Raw genomic sequence first — 20,553 nt, forward strand, 5'->3', positions numbered from 1 at the left:
TAATCAATTTCATTTTTTCTTTTACAAAAGTTAAAAAAATCAAAAAATTCATTCTAAACGAAACTTTTTACCCACAGTAAAAAATAGACAAAAAAATCAAGAAGTTAACTCACACCCCAAACAAAGGTTGAATAGTGTTGATTTCAAATTATTTTAAGAAAAAGACTATAGTAGACATCTCTAATTGCAAACCTTAATTTGGCCTTACTACACTTTTATAGTTTTTTTTTACTCAAATTTATACTTCAAACACAACCTAAGAATCTACAAAATTGAACTTAGCTAAAAACTGAGATCGTGAAGTATGGATTTGAGTAGAAATTTAAAAAGAGTAATCAAATCTCTATTCAAATTTATGTTCCAAACACAATATAAGAATCTCAAAAGATAAATTTAGCTAGAAAATAAAGTCGTGTTTGAAATATGAATTTGAAAAGAAAGTTGGAAGTGTAATCAAATTGCTATCCAAATCCATACTCTAAACACAACTTAAGAATTTCAAAGATTGAATTTAGATGGAAATTAAGACCATGTTTGGATCATGAAATTGGATAAGGATTTGAAAAGGAAAAGAAAAAATTGGGTGAAATATAATTAGTATAATTTATTTACATTTTACTTACTTTTTTTTGTTTTTGTTTTCTTTTTCAAAACACTACCCCAAACCTATCATCCACATACAACATAAGAAAAAAATCATTTCACCATTAAGAAAAAGAGGAAGACACCACGTAATACTTATGGTGTGATTTATTGTAAGTTAAAAATTAACGATCAAAAAGTAAAAATTAAAAATATTTATTTTTCAATTTCTAAATAATCAATTTTTTAGACTTATTTAAACTATTTTCAACTAATGAACAAACTATAAACATAAATTATACTAAATAGTCTGCCACAAAATCACAATTTATTTAATTTGCACCAAGCACCCTAATAATGGCCTATTTTGTCAACTATAAAAAGTTAATTTATTAATTTATTGACTTATTTAAATCACATTTATTTTTTTTACAAACCAAAAAAACTAATGAACTAACTTTTTTCCTAATTCTCAAAACAAGTCAATATTCAATTTGCACCGAATAATGGTACTATTTGATGCAGTTTCTTATAAACTAAAAATTGATAATCAGAAAATAGAAATCAAAAGCACACTTTCCTCAACTTCTAAATAATCAATTTTTCTTAGCTCATTTAAAATATTTCTAGCTAAAAAACTGTAAGTAAAAAGTATATCAAACAGTTTGACACAAATTTCTAAATTAAAATAAATTATAATTATCCATATAATCCACACCAAACACTCTCAATATCTTGCAACACCACACCATATATACGATACGACCACCATCATCGTATCCAAAACCTCATGACGTGTATAAACACAGTGCACTACACTCACACCACCACCACCACCAGCCTGCGTGCTTGAACACTCAGGAGTGTAACGTGACCTGGGATGGGCTCGGCCCGTTTAGGTCTGGACCCGAGCCAATCCATTTCGAGCCCTTAGGCTTGGGTCTGAACCATCATTTTAAAGTCCGATCCAATCCATGGCCCAGTCTATCAACCTGCTTAAGGCTTATTCAAGGCCCCTCCGAAACCCGACTCGTCCCAAGGCCCAATATTTTTTGTAAAAAATAATAAAATTTAGATAAAAAAAATATAAAAAAAATGATTATACCCGTACAAGCTCGAGACCCATTCCATCGGCCCACCAAAAACCCAAATATCCATAAGTCCGTGCCTAAATTTTTTTAATCCGTAACCCAATCCAAACCAATCCATATTTTAACGAAATCCAACAAAACCCGACGTGGGCCAAATTTACCCCCGCCCTGTAACAACTACACAACATTCACGACTACTTAATTTCACTTTGTCAAATTCCCACTCAAAACTTTCCTCTAATTTTTCCTGTTCAAAATGGCTACGACGACGAACCTCCGTCTTCCTCCGCCCTCCAACAACAGGGCCGCCTTGCTATCTCAGCCACCGCTCTCCCTCAGCTCTTCTTCGGCCAAATCCGTACCTCTCAAAACCCTAACTTCCTTGAGATTTTACAAGACCGATGTGTCTCTCACTACAACACTCCAGCTGTTCGGTACCACTTCGAGCTCGTTTCTTGTTCGATGCCACGCTTCAAGCGCTGGAAGGGTAAATCAATCATGACCCCCCTACATATATATATATATATATATATAACTGTTTTTTGTTTTTGTTTTTGTTTTGGTTTTTTTTAATTTATTATTTTTATAACTTCGAGAGGATTAGGTATGAATGGCTTCTTGTGAGAATTGCCAATTGCCATATGAGTTACTGATTCTCCAGCTGCCTTTCAACAATCTAAAATTTTCTACTTCTTCAGCGATCATAGTGAATTTTGACCGAATTTTAAAAAATTTGTGTATCAGTTTCCACCCAATTTGAAAAATACTATTGAAATTGTTCTTTCTAATTCCACGTTGTGTTTGAGTTAGCCAATCAATAACCCAGTTCATTTTGAAGATGCAGCCTCAAGATGTGTTTGGGAAACAATCAGTGAGTTTGAAAGGATGATGTTAGTCAGTTTAGCTCCATTCTTTCATGGATATAAATAAAGGGAAGTTGTGCATGATTTGGAATTTTGACTGATATTTTAGGTTTATTAAACTTGGGTTGGATGTGTTGACAGATTACTCAACAAGAGTTCACTGATATGGCTTGGCAAAGTATTGTTTCTTCACCAGAAGTGGCAAAAGATAACAATCATCAAATAGTCGAGGCTGAACATTTAATGAAGGCCCTTCTGGAGCAGAAGAATGGTCTTGCTCGCCGTATTTTCTCCAAGGTTGGGGTAGACAATACCCGTCTTTTAGAAGCCACTGACAAGTTCATCCAACGCCAACCCAAGGTAATACCTAAATTCTATGTATTTCACTCAAGACATTTTTCTTCTTGTGATATTTGCATGCAATACCTAAGTACCCGGGGGGCTGCAATGTGGATATTATGGAATTTGCATCCATTCTTACAATCATCTGGTATAAATTACACTGTCTAGTGGGTCAGTTAATTGGACCTCAAATCTAATTTATCTGTTAATACAATAAAAATCATCTGGATTGGTTGCACATTCTATTAGATTTAATGAATTTGACTGATATTTTATTTATCAGTAAATATTGTGGTCCGTCCAACCGATCTATGTTAATTCCTTATTATTTTATGTATTCAATCACACCAGGTTCTCGGTGAGTCAGCTGGTTCAATGTTAGGACGGAATTTGGAAGCCCTGATACAACTAGCCAGGGACTACAAAAAAGAGTACGGTGATTCATTTGTGTCTGTTGAGCATTTGGTGCTTGCTTTTACCCAAGACAATCGATTTGGAAAGCAATTGTTCAAAGATTTCCAAATTTCCCTTAACACCTTGAAAAATGCCATAGAGGCCATAAGGGGACGTCAAACAGTCATTGACCAAGGTGATAACAATGTTCTTTCTTAGCTATTGTTGATAATCTAATTTTGTGTTAATCGGGATGTTGTGTTATAAGATGGCTTTTGTATATCGACAAACTTGTGTTATTTTCATGTTTAGTTCCTTTCCATTTAATGGACCATTTGTTTTAATTTGGCTGTTCCAAAATTGTGGTGCACTATCAGTTGACTGCTTTGCACAAGGACGATTCCCTTTAGCATCACGCATATATTTTTCTTGCTGCTACGCATCTCTATTACTTTTTGGTGGTCCAGAATTGTGGCTGCAGGTTATTTCCTATAGTTAGTGGGTAACTCTAGGTTTTCTTTTGGTTGAACATTGTAAGTGGGTAACTCTAGGTTTTCTTTTGGTTGAACATTGTAACGTTTGAAGTTGGGCTAGAATGTTGAACCCCATTTTGAGCATTTAGCATGCATGTAACCCTTGTATCTACCCTCCGGTTCCTTTGTAAATGATTCCATGTTTTAATAATTTGGACCTTCTGTTTTGAACTTTGCTTTAATGCACCTTTGCATCTTCACTGGTTTCTTGTACTTAGAGAAGGATTATGTTTTCCTTAGTTTGATTGTTGTCAATCTTCTTTTCATGTCTAAGATATGATGCTCTTATTAAGATGCTTTATGAAATGACAGGACACTTCACTAGGTTCTCTAGCAAGTTTATGTTATTAATATCACATTGGTGCACTAATTCATTTGATTTTCTTCGTAGAACTAATAGGACATTCTTTTCGTAACTGTTTATTATATTGTGTATTAAGGAATTTTCAATTTATAATTTTGGTACAGATCCTGAAGGGAAGTATGAAGCACTGGAGAAATATGGAAAGGATTTGACTGCTATGGCAAGAGAAGGAAAGCTTGATCCTGTTATAGGAAGAGATGACGAAATACGCAGATGTATCCAGATTCTCTCGCGGAGAACAAAGAACAATCCTGTGCTAATTGGTGAGCCAGGTGTTGGGAAAACTGCAATTTCTGAAGGGTATAGTTCTGCTTTAGTGAGGCACAGAAATATTGTTGTATATGAGACAATGTTCTGGTGTTCTTCTGCATTTATGACTTTTAACTTCCAGTTCCTGGCTTAGTTTGATGAAGTTTTTGTTAGCCTAAGCTCAGTCTGCTTGCTGCACAGCTACCAATTTTTTAATATGGGAATGAGTGAGTACAGTAATTCGAATATGACCTGAGTCTGAGCAGTGGTTTCTTAACCTGCAGGCTGGACTGTGTTATTCCATTTATGAGTACAGCATCAACAGATTTTGTTTAAAATTTAAATAAATAAAATTTTTTTTCCCCCCCTTTAAAAAATCTAGTTTTATAACTTATTGCAGGGTCTTGTTATTGTTGTTGGGTTCTTTTTTTTTTTTCATTTTTTTTTGGTGGGAAGGGAGGGGAGGGGGGGTAGCTTTTTTAAAGGCTTGTGAGGCTGATTTCTGCTTAGGTTGGTGGTATCCTTCTTTCACATGGCTATTTATCTCACATACCTCTTTGACAGGCTTGCCCAAAGAATTGTGCAAGGGGATGTGCCTGAAGCTTTAATGAACCGAAGGGTGAGTAGCTAATCTAGAATTCTACCGTCAAGTTCTCTGGAGAATATATGGTTTTATCTTTTACTTTTACTCTTCTCATTTGGTCTTTTTTTTTTTTTTTTTTTTGGGGGGGGGGGGGGGGGGGGGGGGGGAAGTGTTATCATGATATGGCTGTAATAACCTATCCGATAATCTAGATATTGAGATAATCCACTTTTTGTTTCCAGTTGATATCCCTCGACATGGGTGCACTCATTGCTGGGGCAAAATATCGTGGGGAATTTGAAGATCGGCTGAAGGCTGTGCTGAAGGAAGTAAAAGATTCAGATGGGCTAATTATTCTTTTCATTGATGAAATTCACACAGTTGTTGGGGCAGGTACTTGCTTGGTAGCCTGTTTCTTTCTGAAAGTTGGGGGGGGCATTAATGGTAATTGTTCTGTTGTATCTGCGATAACTTATCCGTGTCTGTGTTCTTGGAGCTGTTCTTACAATTTCTGTATAAACAACTACCCCTGGTTCAAATCAAATGAAAATCTAGTATTTTATTTTCTATATTGTTTGTAAAAATTGGTGTCTGGACATGGTTGATGTCCCATATTTTGGGATGAGGTTTCTTCTATTATTCGTTAGATGAAAGTAAAATACCCTCGAGTTTTGTTCAGGTGCAACTAACGGTGCAATGGATGCTAGCAATCTATTAAAGCCCATGCTTGGTCGTGGAGAGTTGAGATGTATTGGTGCAACAACATTGGATGAATATCGTAAATATATTGAAAAGGATCCAGCCTTGGAACGCCGTTTCCAGCAAGTTTATGTTGATCAACCTTCAGTGGAAGATACAATCTCTATACTTCGTGGACTGCGCGAAAGATATGAGCTACATCACGGCGTTCGTATTTCTGACAGTGCTCTTGTTGCAGCAGCAATCCTCTCAGATCGTTATATCAGTGGACGTTTTTTACCTGACAAAGGTAATACACAACATACTAGCTGCCTAATACATAGTAATACAGGGATTTCTTTTAGCTGAAAATTTCTTGATGTGACTTGCATTTATGCATGCCGGGCCAGTGAAGACATAATACACTGATGCTATGTTTTTATTCTTCTGAGGAAAAACTATTAAGATTATGCTAATACGTGTATTTTTACAGCATATTAAGCGTTAGCACTCACATCCATTCCAACTGCAGCTATTGACCTAGTTGATGAAGCAGCTGCTAAACTGAAAATGGAAATCACTTCAAAACCTATTGCCCTTGATGAGATAAATCGTGCAGTGTTGAAGCTGGAGATGGAGAGGCTTTCTCTTATGAACGATACAGACAAAGCTTCAAAAGATAGGTTGCATCGCATCGAGGCAGAGCTTGCTGTCTTAAAAGAGAAGCAAGCACAGCTAAATGAGCAGTGGGAACATGAAAAAGCTGTCATGACACGCATACAGTCAATCAAAGAAGAGGTATGCCGTTCTTTTCTTGTCACTATCAGTTTTCGTCTTCAGTATATATATTGAGTTCAAAGAGTGCGATTGCCCTCTTACACTCCAATTGGATTGTGGAGTGAGAGAACGTAAGAAAGCAATGTGATATAGGGATATGGGTAAGAAATTTTTTTCCCTTTGTATTTTAATAGGCAATCTCAGTATTATAAAAAATACACAACCAATCAGTTTGTTTCTCACCAAATCTCACTACTTTTGGTGAGAAATGAAACCTATAAAATAAGAGAGTTCTCTTTCTCTCCATTTCTCATTATTTCTCACCTAACTTATAACCCGAACCCGAGAAAAGAGTTCCCTTTCTCTTCATTTCTTATCATATCTCATCAAATCACATGATCCAAATGGATTCTTATTTTGGGATTGCAATTTAATTTGAAATAACTATGCCGAGTTCTGAGTTAAATCTGCTGGACATTGCCTGATGATAACCAGACCAGTGGAACTTGGAAAAAATCATTTAAGTTTAAAACTGAAGCAAGAAAACTCTAGGAAGCACTGCCCAGAAATTAACTGATGTGTGTATTTGTTCAGATTGACAGGGTAAATCTTGAGATACAACAGGCTGAGCGGGAATATGATCTTAATCGTGCTGCTGAACTCAAATATGGGAGCTTGAACTCTTTGCAGCGTCAACTCAAAGCTGCAGAAAAGGAATTGGATGAGTATATTAAATCTGGGAAGTCCATGCTCAGGGAAGAAGTCACTGAGAATGATATTGCTGAAATTGTCAGTAAATGGACGGGCATTCCTGTTTCGAAGCTACAACAATCGGAGAGGGAAAAGCTGTTACATTTGGAGGAAGAGCTGCATAAACGTGTCGTGGGTCAAGATCCTGCTGTGAGGTCCATTGCTGAGGCTATCCAGCGATCTCGAGCAGGCCTTTCCGATCCTCACCGTCCTATTGCTAGTTTTATGTTCATGGGTCCTACAGGTGTTGGGAAGACAGAACTAGCAAAGGCACTAGCTGCCCACTTGTTCAACACCGAAGAAGCTCTTGTACGAATCGATATGAGTGAGTACATGGAAAAACATGCTGTTTCAAGATTGATAGGTGCCCCACCTGGTTATGTAGGGTACGAGGAAGGTGGACAATTGACGGAGACAGTTCGCCGGAGGCCATATTCGGTTATCTTATTTGACGAGATAGAAAAAGCCCATTCCGATGTGTTTAATGTGTTGCTTCAAATTCTGGATGACGGAAGAGTTACTGACTCACGAGGTCGTACCGTTAGTTTCACCAACACTGTCATCATTATGACTTCCAACGGGGGCTCTCAATACATACTTAACACAGATAATGACACCATGCCAAAGGACTATGAGACCATCAAGAAGAGGGTAATGGATGTGGCTAGATCGATTTTCCGTCCCGAGTTCATGAACCGAGTTGATGAGTACATAGTTTTCCAGCCTCTGGATCGTGAGCAGATAAACACTATTGTCAGGTTACAGGTAGGTTTCTCCACATTGATGACTTGATTGCTACAATTGTCCACCGTACTAATTTTGTAGTTATCTCTAGCTTTTCAATTGGAAATGTACAATGCTAGGATTATTTCCATTATACTTTAGGACCTACAATGATGTGGTACACAATATAATTTCGTTCCAAATGGTATCCCATCCCCGGTGTAGTCGGAGATGAAAGAATTTTAGGGCTGCAGCTGGGATCAGTCAACTTGAGATCCGCGGGTGTCAATTCAACCAAGGGTTGTATGGGTATTTTCCTTCATTGGATGGTTGAGTGAATGAGGGAGCCTCTAAATTCGCCCCAAAAATGTTATTTGGGTATTTCATTCTCAAATTTAAATATTGTTGATTTTTTGTAACACCCAAATTAATTCATACTTCACCACCCACCCAACCTGCTGGTAGCACCTCTGCCACCCCCTCTGCTTCTAGGTTGTCTTTTTTGGTAATTTGATTTAGGGGGTACAAGAATTTTGAAAAAAAATATGAAAAGTAGGGGTGTCCATTGTCCAACAACATTTTTGGGATGCATTTAGAGGCTCCTGATGAATGGACACACTTTCTTTTAGATTTTAGTTTGCATAGAATTTTGGGTAGACTAACCCCCTCCAATATATTGCATAGATGTTTTAACGCATAGAGTGAAAATATATATATGTATATATTATATCAAGATTGACAATATGTTTCACAACCTTCTAGAAATGCCTGCTTTACCCTAGTTCTCATCCTGAAGTGGTTTTGAAGCAAAATTAGTTTTGAAGTTCTTTATATGTTCTTCTTTAATCTGACATTGAACTTGGTTTGTGTATGCCAGTTGGAACGAGTGCAACAGAGGATAGCTGATCGGAAGATGAAAATCCAAGTAACTGACTCTGCTGTTCAACTCCTCGGAAATCTTGGGTACGACCCCAACTATGGTGCTAGGCCGGTGAAGCGGGTTATCCAACAGTATGTTGAAACCGAACTCGCAAAGGGCATCCTAAGAGGAGAGTACAAGGATGAGGACTCCGTGTTAATAGACACAGAAGTTTCGGCATTTTCCAATGGCCAGCTTCCCCAGCAGAAGTTGGTGTTCAGGAAATTGGAACCTGATTCAGATAATTCTGCCACAGAAAACCGAGAAGCATTTTCGCAGACCCTGTGAATAGAGTGTTGTATAATGGATTTTGTCTCACTACGGGTTTTACATAGCCACTAGCTAAGGCACCTAGTTTTGTACTGAATTTTGTATGTAAATATTTTGTACAGCAGCCTGTTGCTTCGGTTGAGACTGCGTGTCCGAGCGTCTGGGAAGAGAGGATAACAGTCTTCATTTCCACACTTAGAAGTACGTATGACGGGAAAATATTATCGGTCGTAAATGAAAAATGAAATATGATTACGGAAAATAAGTTTATTTAGATAGAACCATTACAAATTTACCACTCTCGGGCTGCTGCCACCACCACCATTACTCCTCAATCACTACCACCAAAACAACCACCTCCACCTTTTCGCTGTTGCTGCTGCCATTAATATCACTTTTAATACATCAAAGAAAATAAAGAAAATTATTTTTTATGAAAATTATATAGGCAAATTACACACTTTTTGAAGTTTATTTAAATTACAAATTATCCTCTGTAATTTTAGAAATTACATTATGCTTTCTAAGATTTTTAATTTCATAACAAATAGGTCATTTTTATTAATAAATCAAGTTAATTAATAATTTTTAATAATGTTAAAATTTTATTTTAATTAATAATTCAGATTATTTTATTTTTTCAATTAATTTTGTTAAATAAAAAATTCTAACAAAGAAATATTTGTAATTTTTTAAATTATAAGGAACAAATTCGTATTTTAAACAAATTTCAGAAGTGTATTTGTAATGTATCCAAATTATTTTTTAAGAAAATAAATTTGTATGTGATATCTTTGATCTTTTTTATCTTTCATTATTATAAAACAATTCCGCAGGAAAGACCATATCAAAAATTGAGACAACGCACATAGGAACTAATCGTGCATTCTCACAAACAAGATGTCCATGTATCAGACATCTTGACACTGTGTTTGATTGAACGATTTGGAAAGAGAAAGAGAAAGAGAAAGGATAGGTGAAATAAGAATAAAATATATTTATATTTCACCTAATTTCACACACTTTTCTCTTTTTATTTCTAAATCTCTCATTAAATTCTCCAACCAAACACAACATAAATGGAGCGAAGTTTGTAAAGAACAATGATTTGTCACAAACAAGATGTATCGGCAAATGTATTCAGATCCTAATCAGACATTCGAGTTTAAAAACGTATACAATGCCATAAAAATGTACAACACAGAATTACACTAATGATGATTCTCTAGGCGAAGGAAGATGGTTAAGAACATGGTTAGCCCAAGCTGAAGATTGGGAAGCAACACAATTGTAGAAGTCTTGATTCCATATGCGACAGATGTTTTTGGGTCCACTGAAAAGAAGTGGAATAAACACAGCCTGTTACATGTCCAGCTTACCCTTGTCTATAAAAGATTCAGCACCAGATAACAAATTCATATTTGCAGTGATCTGAAAGCCTGTCCAATAAAAGAAGAACATGTATTAGTTCAATCTCGACAAAAAGCAGTTGAAGATATAGGAAACAGTGTTTAACACCACAAAATGAGAAGCATGGCAAGACCAGCATAGGGAGGTCTTGACCGTTGCTCAAAATAAAATTGAGGAAAGACAGGCAAAATTAACTAACCAATTTTTGGAAAAAAATATAAATAATAATATCAAGGTAATATTTATCCACTACGCTGAATCTTAGAAGCAAAATGTGTCAAGTAGCATACAAAGTAGCTCAAGCTCAATTCACAAAAAGCTAGTCTACAGTTTGTGGAAATATTCAAGCCTATAATAATGAGCTGAAGATTTGAGCTTCTTTAACAGTTGAAATGATCTTGAGCAAGAGAGCGTTCAGCTTGGTGAAGCTTGAGACTTGGTAGTAAATTCGAAATTTTGTATTATTATGAAATAAAGGAACAACAAAACTTCGAGAGATTATATGTAATTGTGGAGAAGTGGTTGGAAATACTCTTTGGATCCAATGGGACGCTCGAGATCCTCAGCTAGTCACCTGAAAGAGAATGAACACTACGGTCGGGGGTGCCGGAATTAACACTCCGACAGATTAATCAGTAGATACTCTCTTGGTTGCTTATATCTTAAGTTAAACTTACTTGTTTTCACATATCTTTCTCTGGCTGATACTCTTCTATTTATATTCTTTTTCTTGGGCCTTAGGGTCGGGCGCACCCTTGATCCATTGCACGTCTATCTATTCGGCTCTTGTTCTGCTGGATGGAATGCCGATTATCCTATTCGGCTCTGTGGTCGACTACAACCAATGCCAAATAGGAATTCTGTCCTTGACTGATCTCATACCCTTGTCCAGCCTTATTGCCCCCCCAGAATATTCAGCTTCCACAATTGCCCCCTAGACATCCTATTAATGCTAGTTATTCGGCATGTTTGGTTTCGTCGGCATGTTTGGTTTCGAATTTGGGAAGTCAAAGAAAGAACGGCGGCTAACCTCATCCCAGCACATGTCAGAGTAGACGCTTTTTAGGCATTATTATATCTTCCCGCCTTTTCATATGCGTCCTTCATTTAATGCGATTTGAAACTAAGTTGTCCCTTCGTGTGTAAGTTCTTTTTGAATACTCAAAGCTTCTAGTTTGCCTTTCGATATACCTCCATTTTACGACTCTTGCAACTTCCTCCTGTCTCTTATTATTTCTTTTGCTTCTTGTAAGTTTTCTTCTCCTTCACTTCGAACCCCATTTCCCCGTTTATTTTTAGTTTCGTATAGTCCTTAGGTTGGCTAGGATGGCAAAACATTTGAAAAAACTCCTTTTTGCGAGTCGAATTTCCGACTTTCGATGCCTTTATTCCATCCTCGATGACGTCTATCTGTCACTCGTGGCAGACAGCACAACTGATATGGAGAGGACTGATGAGAGTACAATCATCTTTCCTCTCCTATCGATTGCCGAGGGCGGAGTCCGTTTTTCCCTTCACCCATTTTTAAGGGCCGTCCTTCGACACTAGGGTCTAATCCCTTCCCAGCCTAACGTAAATTTTTTCCGAATCATAATGGGGATTACAGAGTTGAACCGACACCTTAGGATTAACCTAGGTATACCTGCTATTCGGCATTGTTATGCCTTAGCCAAGTCTACTGGCCGACTGGGATGCTATTTTCTCAGGGCCAAGGATACTGATCATCACTTAGTGACTATGCTTGCTAGCTCTGGCAAGCGTTTCGACGATATAATGGTCATTGTCCGAGGTAACTGGGAATTCGGCGAGGGTGAAGATCGCCTAGGTCTCGTGCCTAGGCGAAAAGGCGAACTAGGTGGCCAACGATTTGAAGAAAGTGTTGGCTTCAGTCGACGACGCTGTGCTTACGGAAATTAAAATCGCACTACAGTTCGTTGGCCGTCCAAGCCTTTAGAAACAAGGGAGGGTGGCCCACATCCTCCTACGGTACAAGCTGACTTGCGCAACGTTTTCAGCGGCAGACCACATTTCAATTCCCAGAGGCGAAGAGCATCTTACGGCCCTTATCTTTCCCAATTTCAAAAACCTAAGGCAAATTGGTTTGGAAGGCTCTGATTCGGAGCACGTGGAAAAACAAATAGCCGAGGAGGTCGCCGAGGACCCGAACCAGTTGGAAGTCGAGGTAGACGAGCCTCTTAACTCGGCCTTTGAGGAAGCCGGATTCAATTCTTCCAACCCTCTGTCCACATGGAGTCGAGGGGACGTCCCTTTCGAAGACATTTTTACAGACTTAGGAGACTTTCCCAGCGCCTATCTTGAGAATATGGCGGGGAGTCGCTCACTCAACTTGCCAGGAGAAAAAACGCCGAAAGGATGGCCGCCCGATCAGAAACTCCACCTGCCGCAGTCGTTGAACCCTCTCTGCCTGTTATTGCGGAAGAAACGGCTCAGACTGAAACGGCCACGACAGAGTAGGCAGAACGAGGGGATGAGGCTGAGCATAGGGGGGAAAAGTGCCCCGCCGAGCAAGAAGCCGTTCAGGGTGAGGAGCAAAGTGACAAATGGCCGCGCATTGAGGAATCAGACTTGGTTGTTCCATTCACTGTTCAACCAAGGATAAGGAATATGCCGATTGCCTCTGATGCGTCGGCTTTGAAGGACCCAGCCGTGGCCTTGAGCATGGCCTCCTCCATATCCCTACCGATTGATAGAGCCGCTTTTCGGGTAGAGCCAGACCTAATACTGATTGCTTTGGCCGCTCAGTCGGCCTTATTGGTACATCACTTGTCTTATCTGCAGTCTTTCACCTGAATACATATATATATATATATATTTCTTATTTGTTTGCTGCAACTCTATTTCCTTGTTTTGTAAACGGTGGACAAGATAGCCGAAATCGGCCGCAGTCAACATGACACCATAGAACAAATCGGCTTCCTGAAAGCTGAAATTGACAATGAAAAGAACAAGTCTCTGGTAGCCATTCAAAGGGCTGATTCCGAGGCATCGCGGGCGGCGGAGGAATGTGCGAGAGCAGACTCTGAGGACGAGCGAGTGAGGAATTCTGACTAGCTAAGGCTTGCCGCCGAACAGAGGGCAAAAGCGAGCGAGGATGCCCTGAAGTTAGCCAAGGAGGTGATCGCTATGCTGGAAGTCGACTTGAACGAATCAAGAAAGGCAAAGGAAGTAGCCAACTCTGAGATTTTCAAAGTGTTCCAAGCTGGGAAGGACGCCGCCTTGGACAACTATGTGGAAGAAGTCCCCAAGTTCAAGAATCGGGGCTTCAAACAGGGCTGGCTCAAAGCCCTCGCTGCTGTAAATGTGATATTGGCGCATCCGATTCCATACGAGTAGGTGGACGTTGAGCCGCTGGCGTCTGACCCTAAAGATTGACTAGGGGATATTTTTGTTTATGGTAGGAATCTTAGATGCATAGTTTTTGTAGGTTTTCGTAAGTAAATTTTCATTTCTTTGAATGTAAGCTAATTTTCATGTGTAAAATGACTGCTGTTTGAGCTCAATTTATTAATGAAAATTTTCTGTGCTTAGCAGTTTACTGCATATACTATTTTTCATTTGTCTTTAACATATTAATGACAATTCCTTATGCTTTTTTGTTTGCTACATAAGTAAATTAAACATCCAATAAATTAACCGAATCAGTTAAGCATCCTGTACCTCTTTGCCATTTAGCCGAATATCTAAAATAATCGGCAGTTAATAACTTGGAAATGCATGAATATTCCACAGACTAACAAGTAAAACGGCTCAAGGCCTCGATGTGTGGTCGATTAACTGAATGAATCTGCTTTTGCCCCAGCCGCATGAACTGGCAGGCCGAATGATATTAGCTTGTTCATCGGCACCAGGTCTGGCCATTCGCCGATTTGATTCGATTAGATTAATGAATCTCGAATGATATTAGCTCATGGAGCGGCTAAGGCACATGAGATGATCAGCACCAGGTCGGGAATTTGCCGATTAGATTAACAAATCTGCCTTTGCCCCAGCTGGTGCATGAGCTGGAAGGCTGAATGATACTAGCTCATGGAGCAGCTGGGGCACATGAGATGATCGACACCAGGTCAGGAATTTGCCGATTAGATTCGATTAGATTAATCAATCTCGAATGATATTAGCTCATGGAGCGGCTGGGGCACATGAGATGATCGACACCAGGTCGGGAATTTGCCGATTAGATTAACAAATCTGCCCTTGCCCAAGCTAGTGCATGAGCTGGAAGGCCGAATGATACTAGCTCATAGAGCGGCTGGGGCACATAAGATGATCGGGCATTTGCTGATTAGATTAACAAATCTGCCCTTGCCCCAAGTCGGGCATTTACCGATTAGATTAACAAATCTGCCCTTGCCCCAGCTGGTGCATGAGCTGGGAGGTCGAATGATACTAGCTCATGAAGCGGCTGGGGCACATGAGATGATCGACACCAGGCACATGAGATGATCGGACATTTGTCGATTAGGTTAAAAATCTGCCCTTGTCCCAGGTCGGGCATTTGCCGATTAGATTAACAAATTTGCCCTTGCTCCAGCTGGTGCATGAGCTGGGAGGCCGAATGCTACTAGCTCATGGAGCGGCTGGGGCACATGAGATGATCGGCACCGGGTGTCAAAATTTAGCATTGATGAGGTCACCTCGAGGATGCTGCACCCGTAGTTAATAAATGTGGTGGATACTGCGTGCGCGTAGGTGCCATTTCTACGTTTAAATTCAATAAATTGTGAGAGGGAAAAAGCACTGTGTCGAACTAAGCTGGACGACTGTTGTGGATGGCAAGATGAGTATTCTTCAATAGTAGAGGAGAAGGAAGGACACTTGCGGAGTTGGAGGCAGAGATGAAACGAGGGGGTGAACCAACGTGCATGGGGAGCAGGACGTTGAGGGAACGTGAAAAACGCCAGTCCCCGCGTCGTTGAAGTAGGTCTTCCAAAAGAGAGAAACAACAACGGGGGAGCTCCCCTCAATCGCACTGGAGGGGAGAAACCAGTGCGACTCCGCGCCCGTTGAGCTTTGAGGTCTTTGTAAGGAACAAACCGATGACAGAAACAGATTCAATTGTGCACGACCTAAATGTGGCAGTCGAGTTTGCTCGACAAATTTTTCCACCAGAAGTCCAGGAGTCGGTGGTCAGTCGACCGGATTTCGAAGTGTTTTGGGAGGACATCCATGGAGTTGTGAAAGGGTTGTATACCGCCTACGAAATCGGCATGCGTCTTTGCGCCGCGCGGTGGGAGATAGAACAAAAGGATGAACGCATTCAAAGCTTAGATGCTCGCCCGGAGAAGGTTGAGTGCGAACTAAGGTCGATCAAAACCACCGAGACACAAACGGCCGGTCTAGCTAACTCGATCGTAGAAGAAAGGGTGACCCAACGGCTTATAAGTCATGCGATTACTGATCGTGACACGGCAAGTATGTTTGCAATAGAGGCCGCAAAGACCAGGTCTTATGAACAAGGCTTCTATGATGGCTAGAAAGTTGGTATACAAAGGACTAAGGACAAGCTCGCCGAAGAGGTCTGCCGATGTGAGAATCGTGGATTTAAGCACGGATGGGTCAAGGCTCTCCAGGCCGCAGAGGCTTTTCGGGCAGCAGGCGTGGAGTCGGCATCGCCGTTATACTAGACTCGTCATTTTCCCTTTGTGGCTTTCGAAATCGAGAAAAACAACGACGAGGGGGATGCCGAATAAAACTGAAGATAAAACATATTGTACCGCTCTTTGGGGCAATTGTGTATTATTGATTAATTCAATAAAACATATTACTTTAAATGTTTGCATGTTGTTTTAATTTCTCTCAATTCATATATTTGGTGTGCCAAACATATTCTTGAATTACATGCTGCTAGTTACTGTTGCGTATGTGACCCCCTGATTTCAAGCTCGTGTAATTTGTATGCTTGTTTAGTTTCTAGTATGTGGGCAATAACGCCGAATAAGGCCGAATAAAACTGAAGATAAAACATATCGATCTGCCCCCACGTTTTGTCAACTGCGTTTATGCTTGTTTATAATATTCATGAAAAGTGTGCCGAATTGGGAGGCGTTTTGCCCCGATCAAACGTGATTTTTGGTGAAGGGCACCCCGAAGGCGCTTCGAATCCGGAAGCTTGCTCGGCCCAAAAGTGTCACTAGCTGATGGGGCTTCAAATTCCACGAAGGGCGCTCCGAATCCGGAGGCTTACTCGGCCTAAAAGTGTCATTCACTGATGGGGCTCCGAATTCGGAGGCTTTTTACTTGGCCAATCGTGAATTCCATGAAGGGCGCTCCGAATCCGGAGGCTTTCTCGGCCCAAAAGTGTCATTCACTGATGGGGCTCCGAATTCGGAGGCTTTTAACTCAGCCAATCGTGAATTCCACGAAGGGCGCTCCGAATCCGGAGACTTTTAACTGGGCCAATCGTGAATTCCACAAAGGGTGCTCCGAATCTGGAGGCTTATAACATCAAACTAAAACTTCACATAGTGAGATAAGTAATCTTGCATTATAAAAATGAAAGTTTGTACACGGCGAATATCATGACGCCTCACAAGTCAGGTTAATGATAGAATTTACGCAAATGCGTGGAATTCCAAGGACGCGGCAGCCTTCTTCCGGACATGTCTTTAAGCTGATATGCCCCTGTTCTCGCGATTGAATCGATTTGATAGGGGTCGTCCCAGTTAGGACCCAGTTTTCTGTTAGCCGGATTCCTGGCAGCTGGGAGCACTTTTTTGAGGACCAATTCTCCTAGTGAATAACGGCGTAGATGAACACGTTGATTATACGACTTAGCAAGTTGTTACTAGTACCGTGCCATGAATGCAAGGGCACGGTCTCGTTGTTCCTCAATTAGAGTTAAATCCAAGGCCAACATCATGTCATTTCGGCCTATGTCAAAAAACTTTCGATTTCAAGGTTGGGAGGCCGATCTCCAGAGGGATGATTGTTTAGGTTCCAAAGTATAAAGCAAACGGCATTTCCCCAGTGGATCACCTCAGCGTAGTGCGATGAGCTTACAACACACTTGGCAATACTTCGACCCATCTGCCTTTGACTTTCTCCAGTCTCTTCTTGATGCCGTCCACGATGGCCTTGTTGGAGGTTTCGGCTTGGCCATTGCTCTGTGGATAAGTCGGCGTCGAGAAATAAGGCCGAATATTGTACATGCTACATAGTTCTCGGTAGACGCCACAATCAAACTGGATGTCGTTGTCTGAAATAAGAGCTCTTGGAATGTCGAATCGTGTGATGACATTTCTCCATACAAAACGCTTAACATTAGTATCTCGAATGTGTGTTAGTGCCTCCGCTTCGATCTATTTTGTGAAGTAATCTGTCGCGACAATCAAAAATCGCTTGTTGCCCGGGGCACGAGGTAATGGTCCGACGATATCGAGTCCCCATTGGGCGAACGACCAAGGACTGGTGATGGAGCTTAACTCTTCAGTAGGTAAATGGGTTAAAGGGGAAAACTTCTGGCACTGTACGCATTTTTTGACGTAACACTCGGTGTCAGCTCTCATTGTCGGCCAATAATACCCTTGTGTCATAGCTCGATGAGCCAAAGAGCGCCCGTCGGAATGGGCACCACAACTGCCTTCATGTATTTCAGTTAGGAGTTCTTCGACTTTGTCCGGATGAATGCATTTTAGATATGGACCAGAAAGGGATTTTTTGTAAAGTTTTCTTTGCGGATCCAAGTAATATCGCAGGGCTTTGTTCCGCAGTTTATGTGCTTCTTTTTTATCTGTCAGGACCTATTCAGAAGATAGGAATGCAGTGAGAGGGTCCATTCAACTTGGACCTGATTCTATGACATCAATTTGAATGGACTCTGAGGGGGCAATGCTCGGCTCAGGGATGAATCCTACTTCGATTGTCCGTTTGATTTCTGAGCTGATGGTAGAGGCTAGGCAAGCCAGGGCATCTGCATGTGTGTTCTGATCCCGGGTTATTTGATTTAGTTCATGATGGTCGAATTTTGCCAGCAAGGAATTCGTCGTTTTCATGTAAGCTGCCATACGGTCGTTTTTGGCTGCATATTCCCCTTTCAATTGGTTAATGACTAGCTGTGAATCGCAGAAAATAAGAAGATGCCGAGCACCAAGGAGATATGCATTCCGTAAGTCGGTTAACAATGCTTCGTATTCGGTCTCATTATTCGATGCATTGAAACCCAGTTTGACAGCCTGCTCAATTATTGCCCCGTCGGGAGCCATGGTCACTGCGCCCGCCCCACTGCCGCGTTGATTGGATGATCCATCACAGTACAACTGCCAAATGTCCTCAACATAAATTCTCCAGTTCGGCTTAGGTTGAATGTGATCAGACTTGAAGTCGGCGAGGCCCCCAATGAATTCAACCACAAAGTTGGCGAGAACTTGCCCCTTGATTAAGGTTCTAGTAGAAATTGAATGTCGTACTGGCCAAGTTCGAGAGCCCACTTTGAAATGCGCCCTGATGCTTCTGCACTACGGAGTACTAACCTGAGAGGGTAGTCTGTTAGTATCCCGATGGTATGCCCCTGAAAGTAATGCATCAGTTTTCTTGTTGCCATGACAAAGGGCTAGGATGAGTTTTTCCAACGGAAGATAATGTGTTTCGGCGTCAACCATTGCTTTGCTCACATAATACACTGGCTGCTGCTCCCCAAGCTCTTCTTTTAACAGTACGGCGTTGACGGCCCGATCGAAAACTGCCAGATATAAAATGAGTGGATCACCTGCCGAAGGTGTTGTCAAGAGTGGAACTGATCGGAGGTAAGTCTTGAGATTGTTGAAGGCGGCATCGCACTCAGAGGTCCATTCAAAAGCTTTACCCTGCCGTAGGGTATAAAAGAATTGTCGGCAGCGATCTATGGAACGATTGATGAACCTGTTGAGTGCGGCGGCCATCCCCATCAACTTTTGAACCTCTTTGACAGATCGAGGAGAGCCGAGTTCTAGGATTGCTGTGATTTACCTCGGGTTGGCTTCGATTCCGCGGTGGTTGACAATGTAGCCAAGGAATTTGCTGGATCCGATCTCAAATGCACATTTGGTAGCATTCAGCTTCATTTTGTACTTGCATAAAATGTCGAATGTCTTTTCCAGATCGGCTAGATGAGTTCGCTCTTCTTTGGACTTGACCACCATATCGTCAATGCATACTTCCATAATACGGCCGAGTTGCTCCTTGAACATGGCAGTGACTAGTTTTTGGTAAGTTGCCCCCGCATTCTTCAGCCCAAAAGGCATAACCTTATAGTAGTAGGTTCCTCTTGGGGTGAGGAATGCAGTTTTGTCTTGGTCCTCCGGATGCATGGTGATTTGATGATAGCTTCTGTAGGCATCGAAGAAGCTCATACGTTGATGACGTGTCATGGCATCTACGAGTTGGTCTATTCTGGAGCGGGGAAAACAATCCTTGGGACAAGCTTTATTTAAGTCCGTGAAATCCACACAAACACGCCAAGTCCCATTTTTCTTCTTTACAACCACAGTATTCGATAGCCATGTAGGATAGGTCACTTCCCGGATTGCCCCGGCATCAAGCAACCGGTTAACTTCTTCAACAACGACAGCAGTGTGTTTTGCAACTGACCGCCAACTTTTTTGAATAATCGGCTTACATTTGGGGTCAACATTTAAACGGTGTTGAGAAGCAGATGGATCCACCCCCGGCATCTCATACGGTGACCATACAAATACATCAAGGTTGCCGAGTAAGAAGGTAGCTGCTGCCTGTCGACTCTATTTAAGGAGGCGCCGACCATGAAGAACCTGTCAGGATTCCTGTCAATTTCAACTCGAACCAGGGCTTTCGTGGCCTTTTCACTTGGGAGTCGCCCAACATCGTCGAGACTCTTTCGATCCGGCACCTAAATAGAATTCATTTCCAGCTCTCTTAGTGTCTTTGTGGTAAGAAGATAACATGCTTGTGCCGATTTTTGGGAACCATGGATTTGTTTAATGCCGCGTTCAGTCAAGAAGCGGAGCAGTTGATAATAGGTGCTTGGCACAACCTACATGGTATGCAGCCAAG

At 41.0% G+C, this 20,553-nt stretch overlaps 1 protein-coding gene across 3 annotated transcripts; it reads left to right on the plus strand.

Moving 5' to 3' along the window:
* Positions 1-456: 456 nt before the first annotated feature.
* LOC114308218 (chaperone protein ClpB3, chloroplastic-like) lies at positions 457-9,379 on the plus strand. 3 transcript variants are annotated; one of them, XM_028253763.2, is made up of 11 exons: positions 457-2,160; positions 2,512-2,544; positions 2,678-2,896; positions 3,230-3,467; positions 4,273-4,468; positions 4,982-5,036; positions 5,243-5,393; positions 5,680-5,988; positions 6,211-6,476; positions 7,050-7,970; positions 8,806-9,379. In XM_028253763.2, exons 1-11 carry the CDS (start codon positions 1,930-1,932, stop codon positions 9,133-9,135), a joined length of 2,949 nt encoding a protein of 982 aa, XP_028109564.2. In that variant the 5' UTR covers positions 457-1,929; the 3' UTR covers positions 9,136-9,379. The 3 variants fall into 3 exon arrangements, with proteins under 3 accessions (XP_028109564.2, XP_082723590.1, XP_082723591.1); XM_082867464.1 differs by having other exon boundaries at positions 2,518-2,544; XM_082867465.1 differs by lacking the exon at positions 2,512-2,544.
* The last annotated feature ends 11,174 nt before the right edge of the window (positions 9,380-20,553 follow it).

The sequence above is a fragment of the Camellia sinensis genome, chromosome 4 (genome assembly GCF_055761805.1).
Source record: "Camellia sinensis isolate YWXY chromosome 4, ASM5576180v1, whole genome shotgun sequence".
Taxonomy (NCBI): Eukaryota; Viridiplantae; Streptophyta; class Magnoliopsida; order Ericales; family Theaceae; genus Camellia; species Camellia sinensis.

Excerpts from the sequence above, each read along its gene's own strand:
- LOC114308218 (XM_028253763.2), top strand. The coding sequence starts at position 1,930 with ATGGCTACGACGACGAACCTCCGTCTTCCTCCGCCCTCCAACAACAGG. Across the intron at positions 5,394-5,679 it reads TCACACAGTTGTTGGGGCAG|GTGCAACTAACGGTGCAATG; the intron begins GTACTTGCTTGG and ends AGTTTTGTTCAG. Across the intron at positions 5,989-6,210 it reads ACGTTTTTTACCTGACAAAG|CTATTGACCTAGTTGATGAA; the intron begins GTAATACACAAC and ends TTCCAACTGCAG.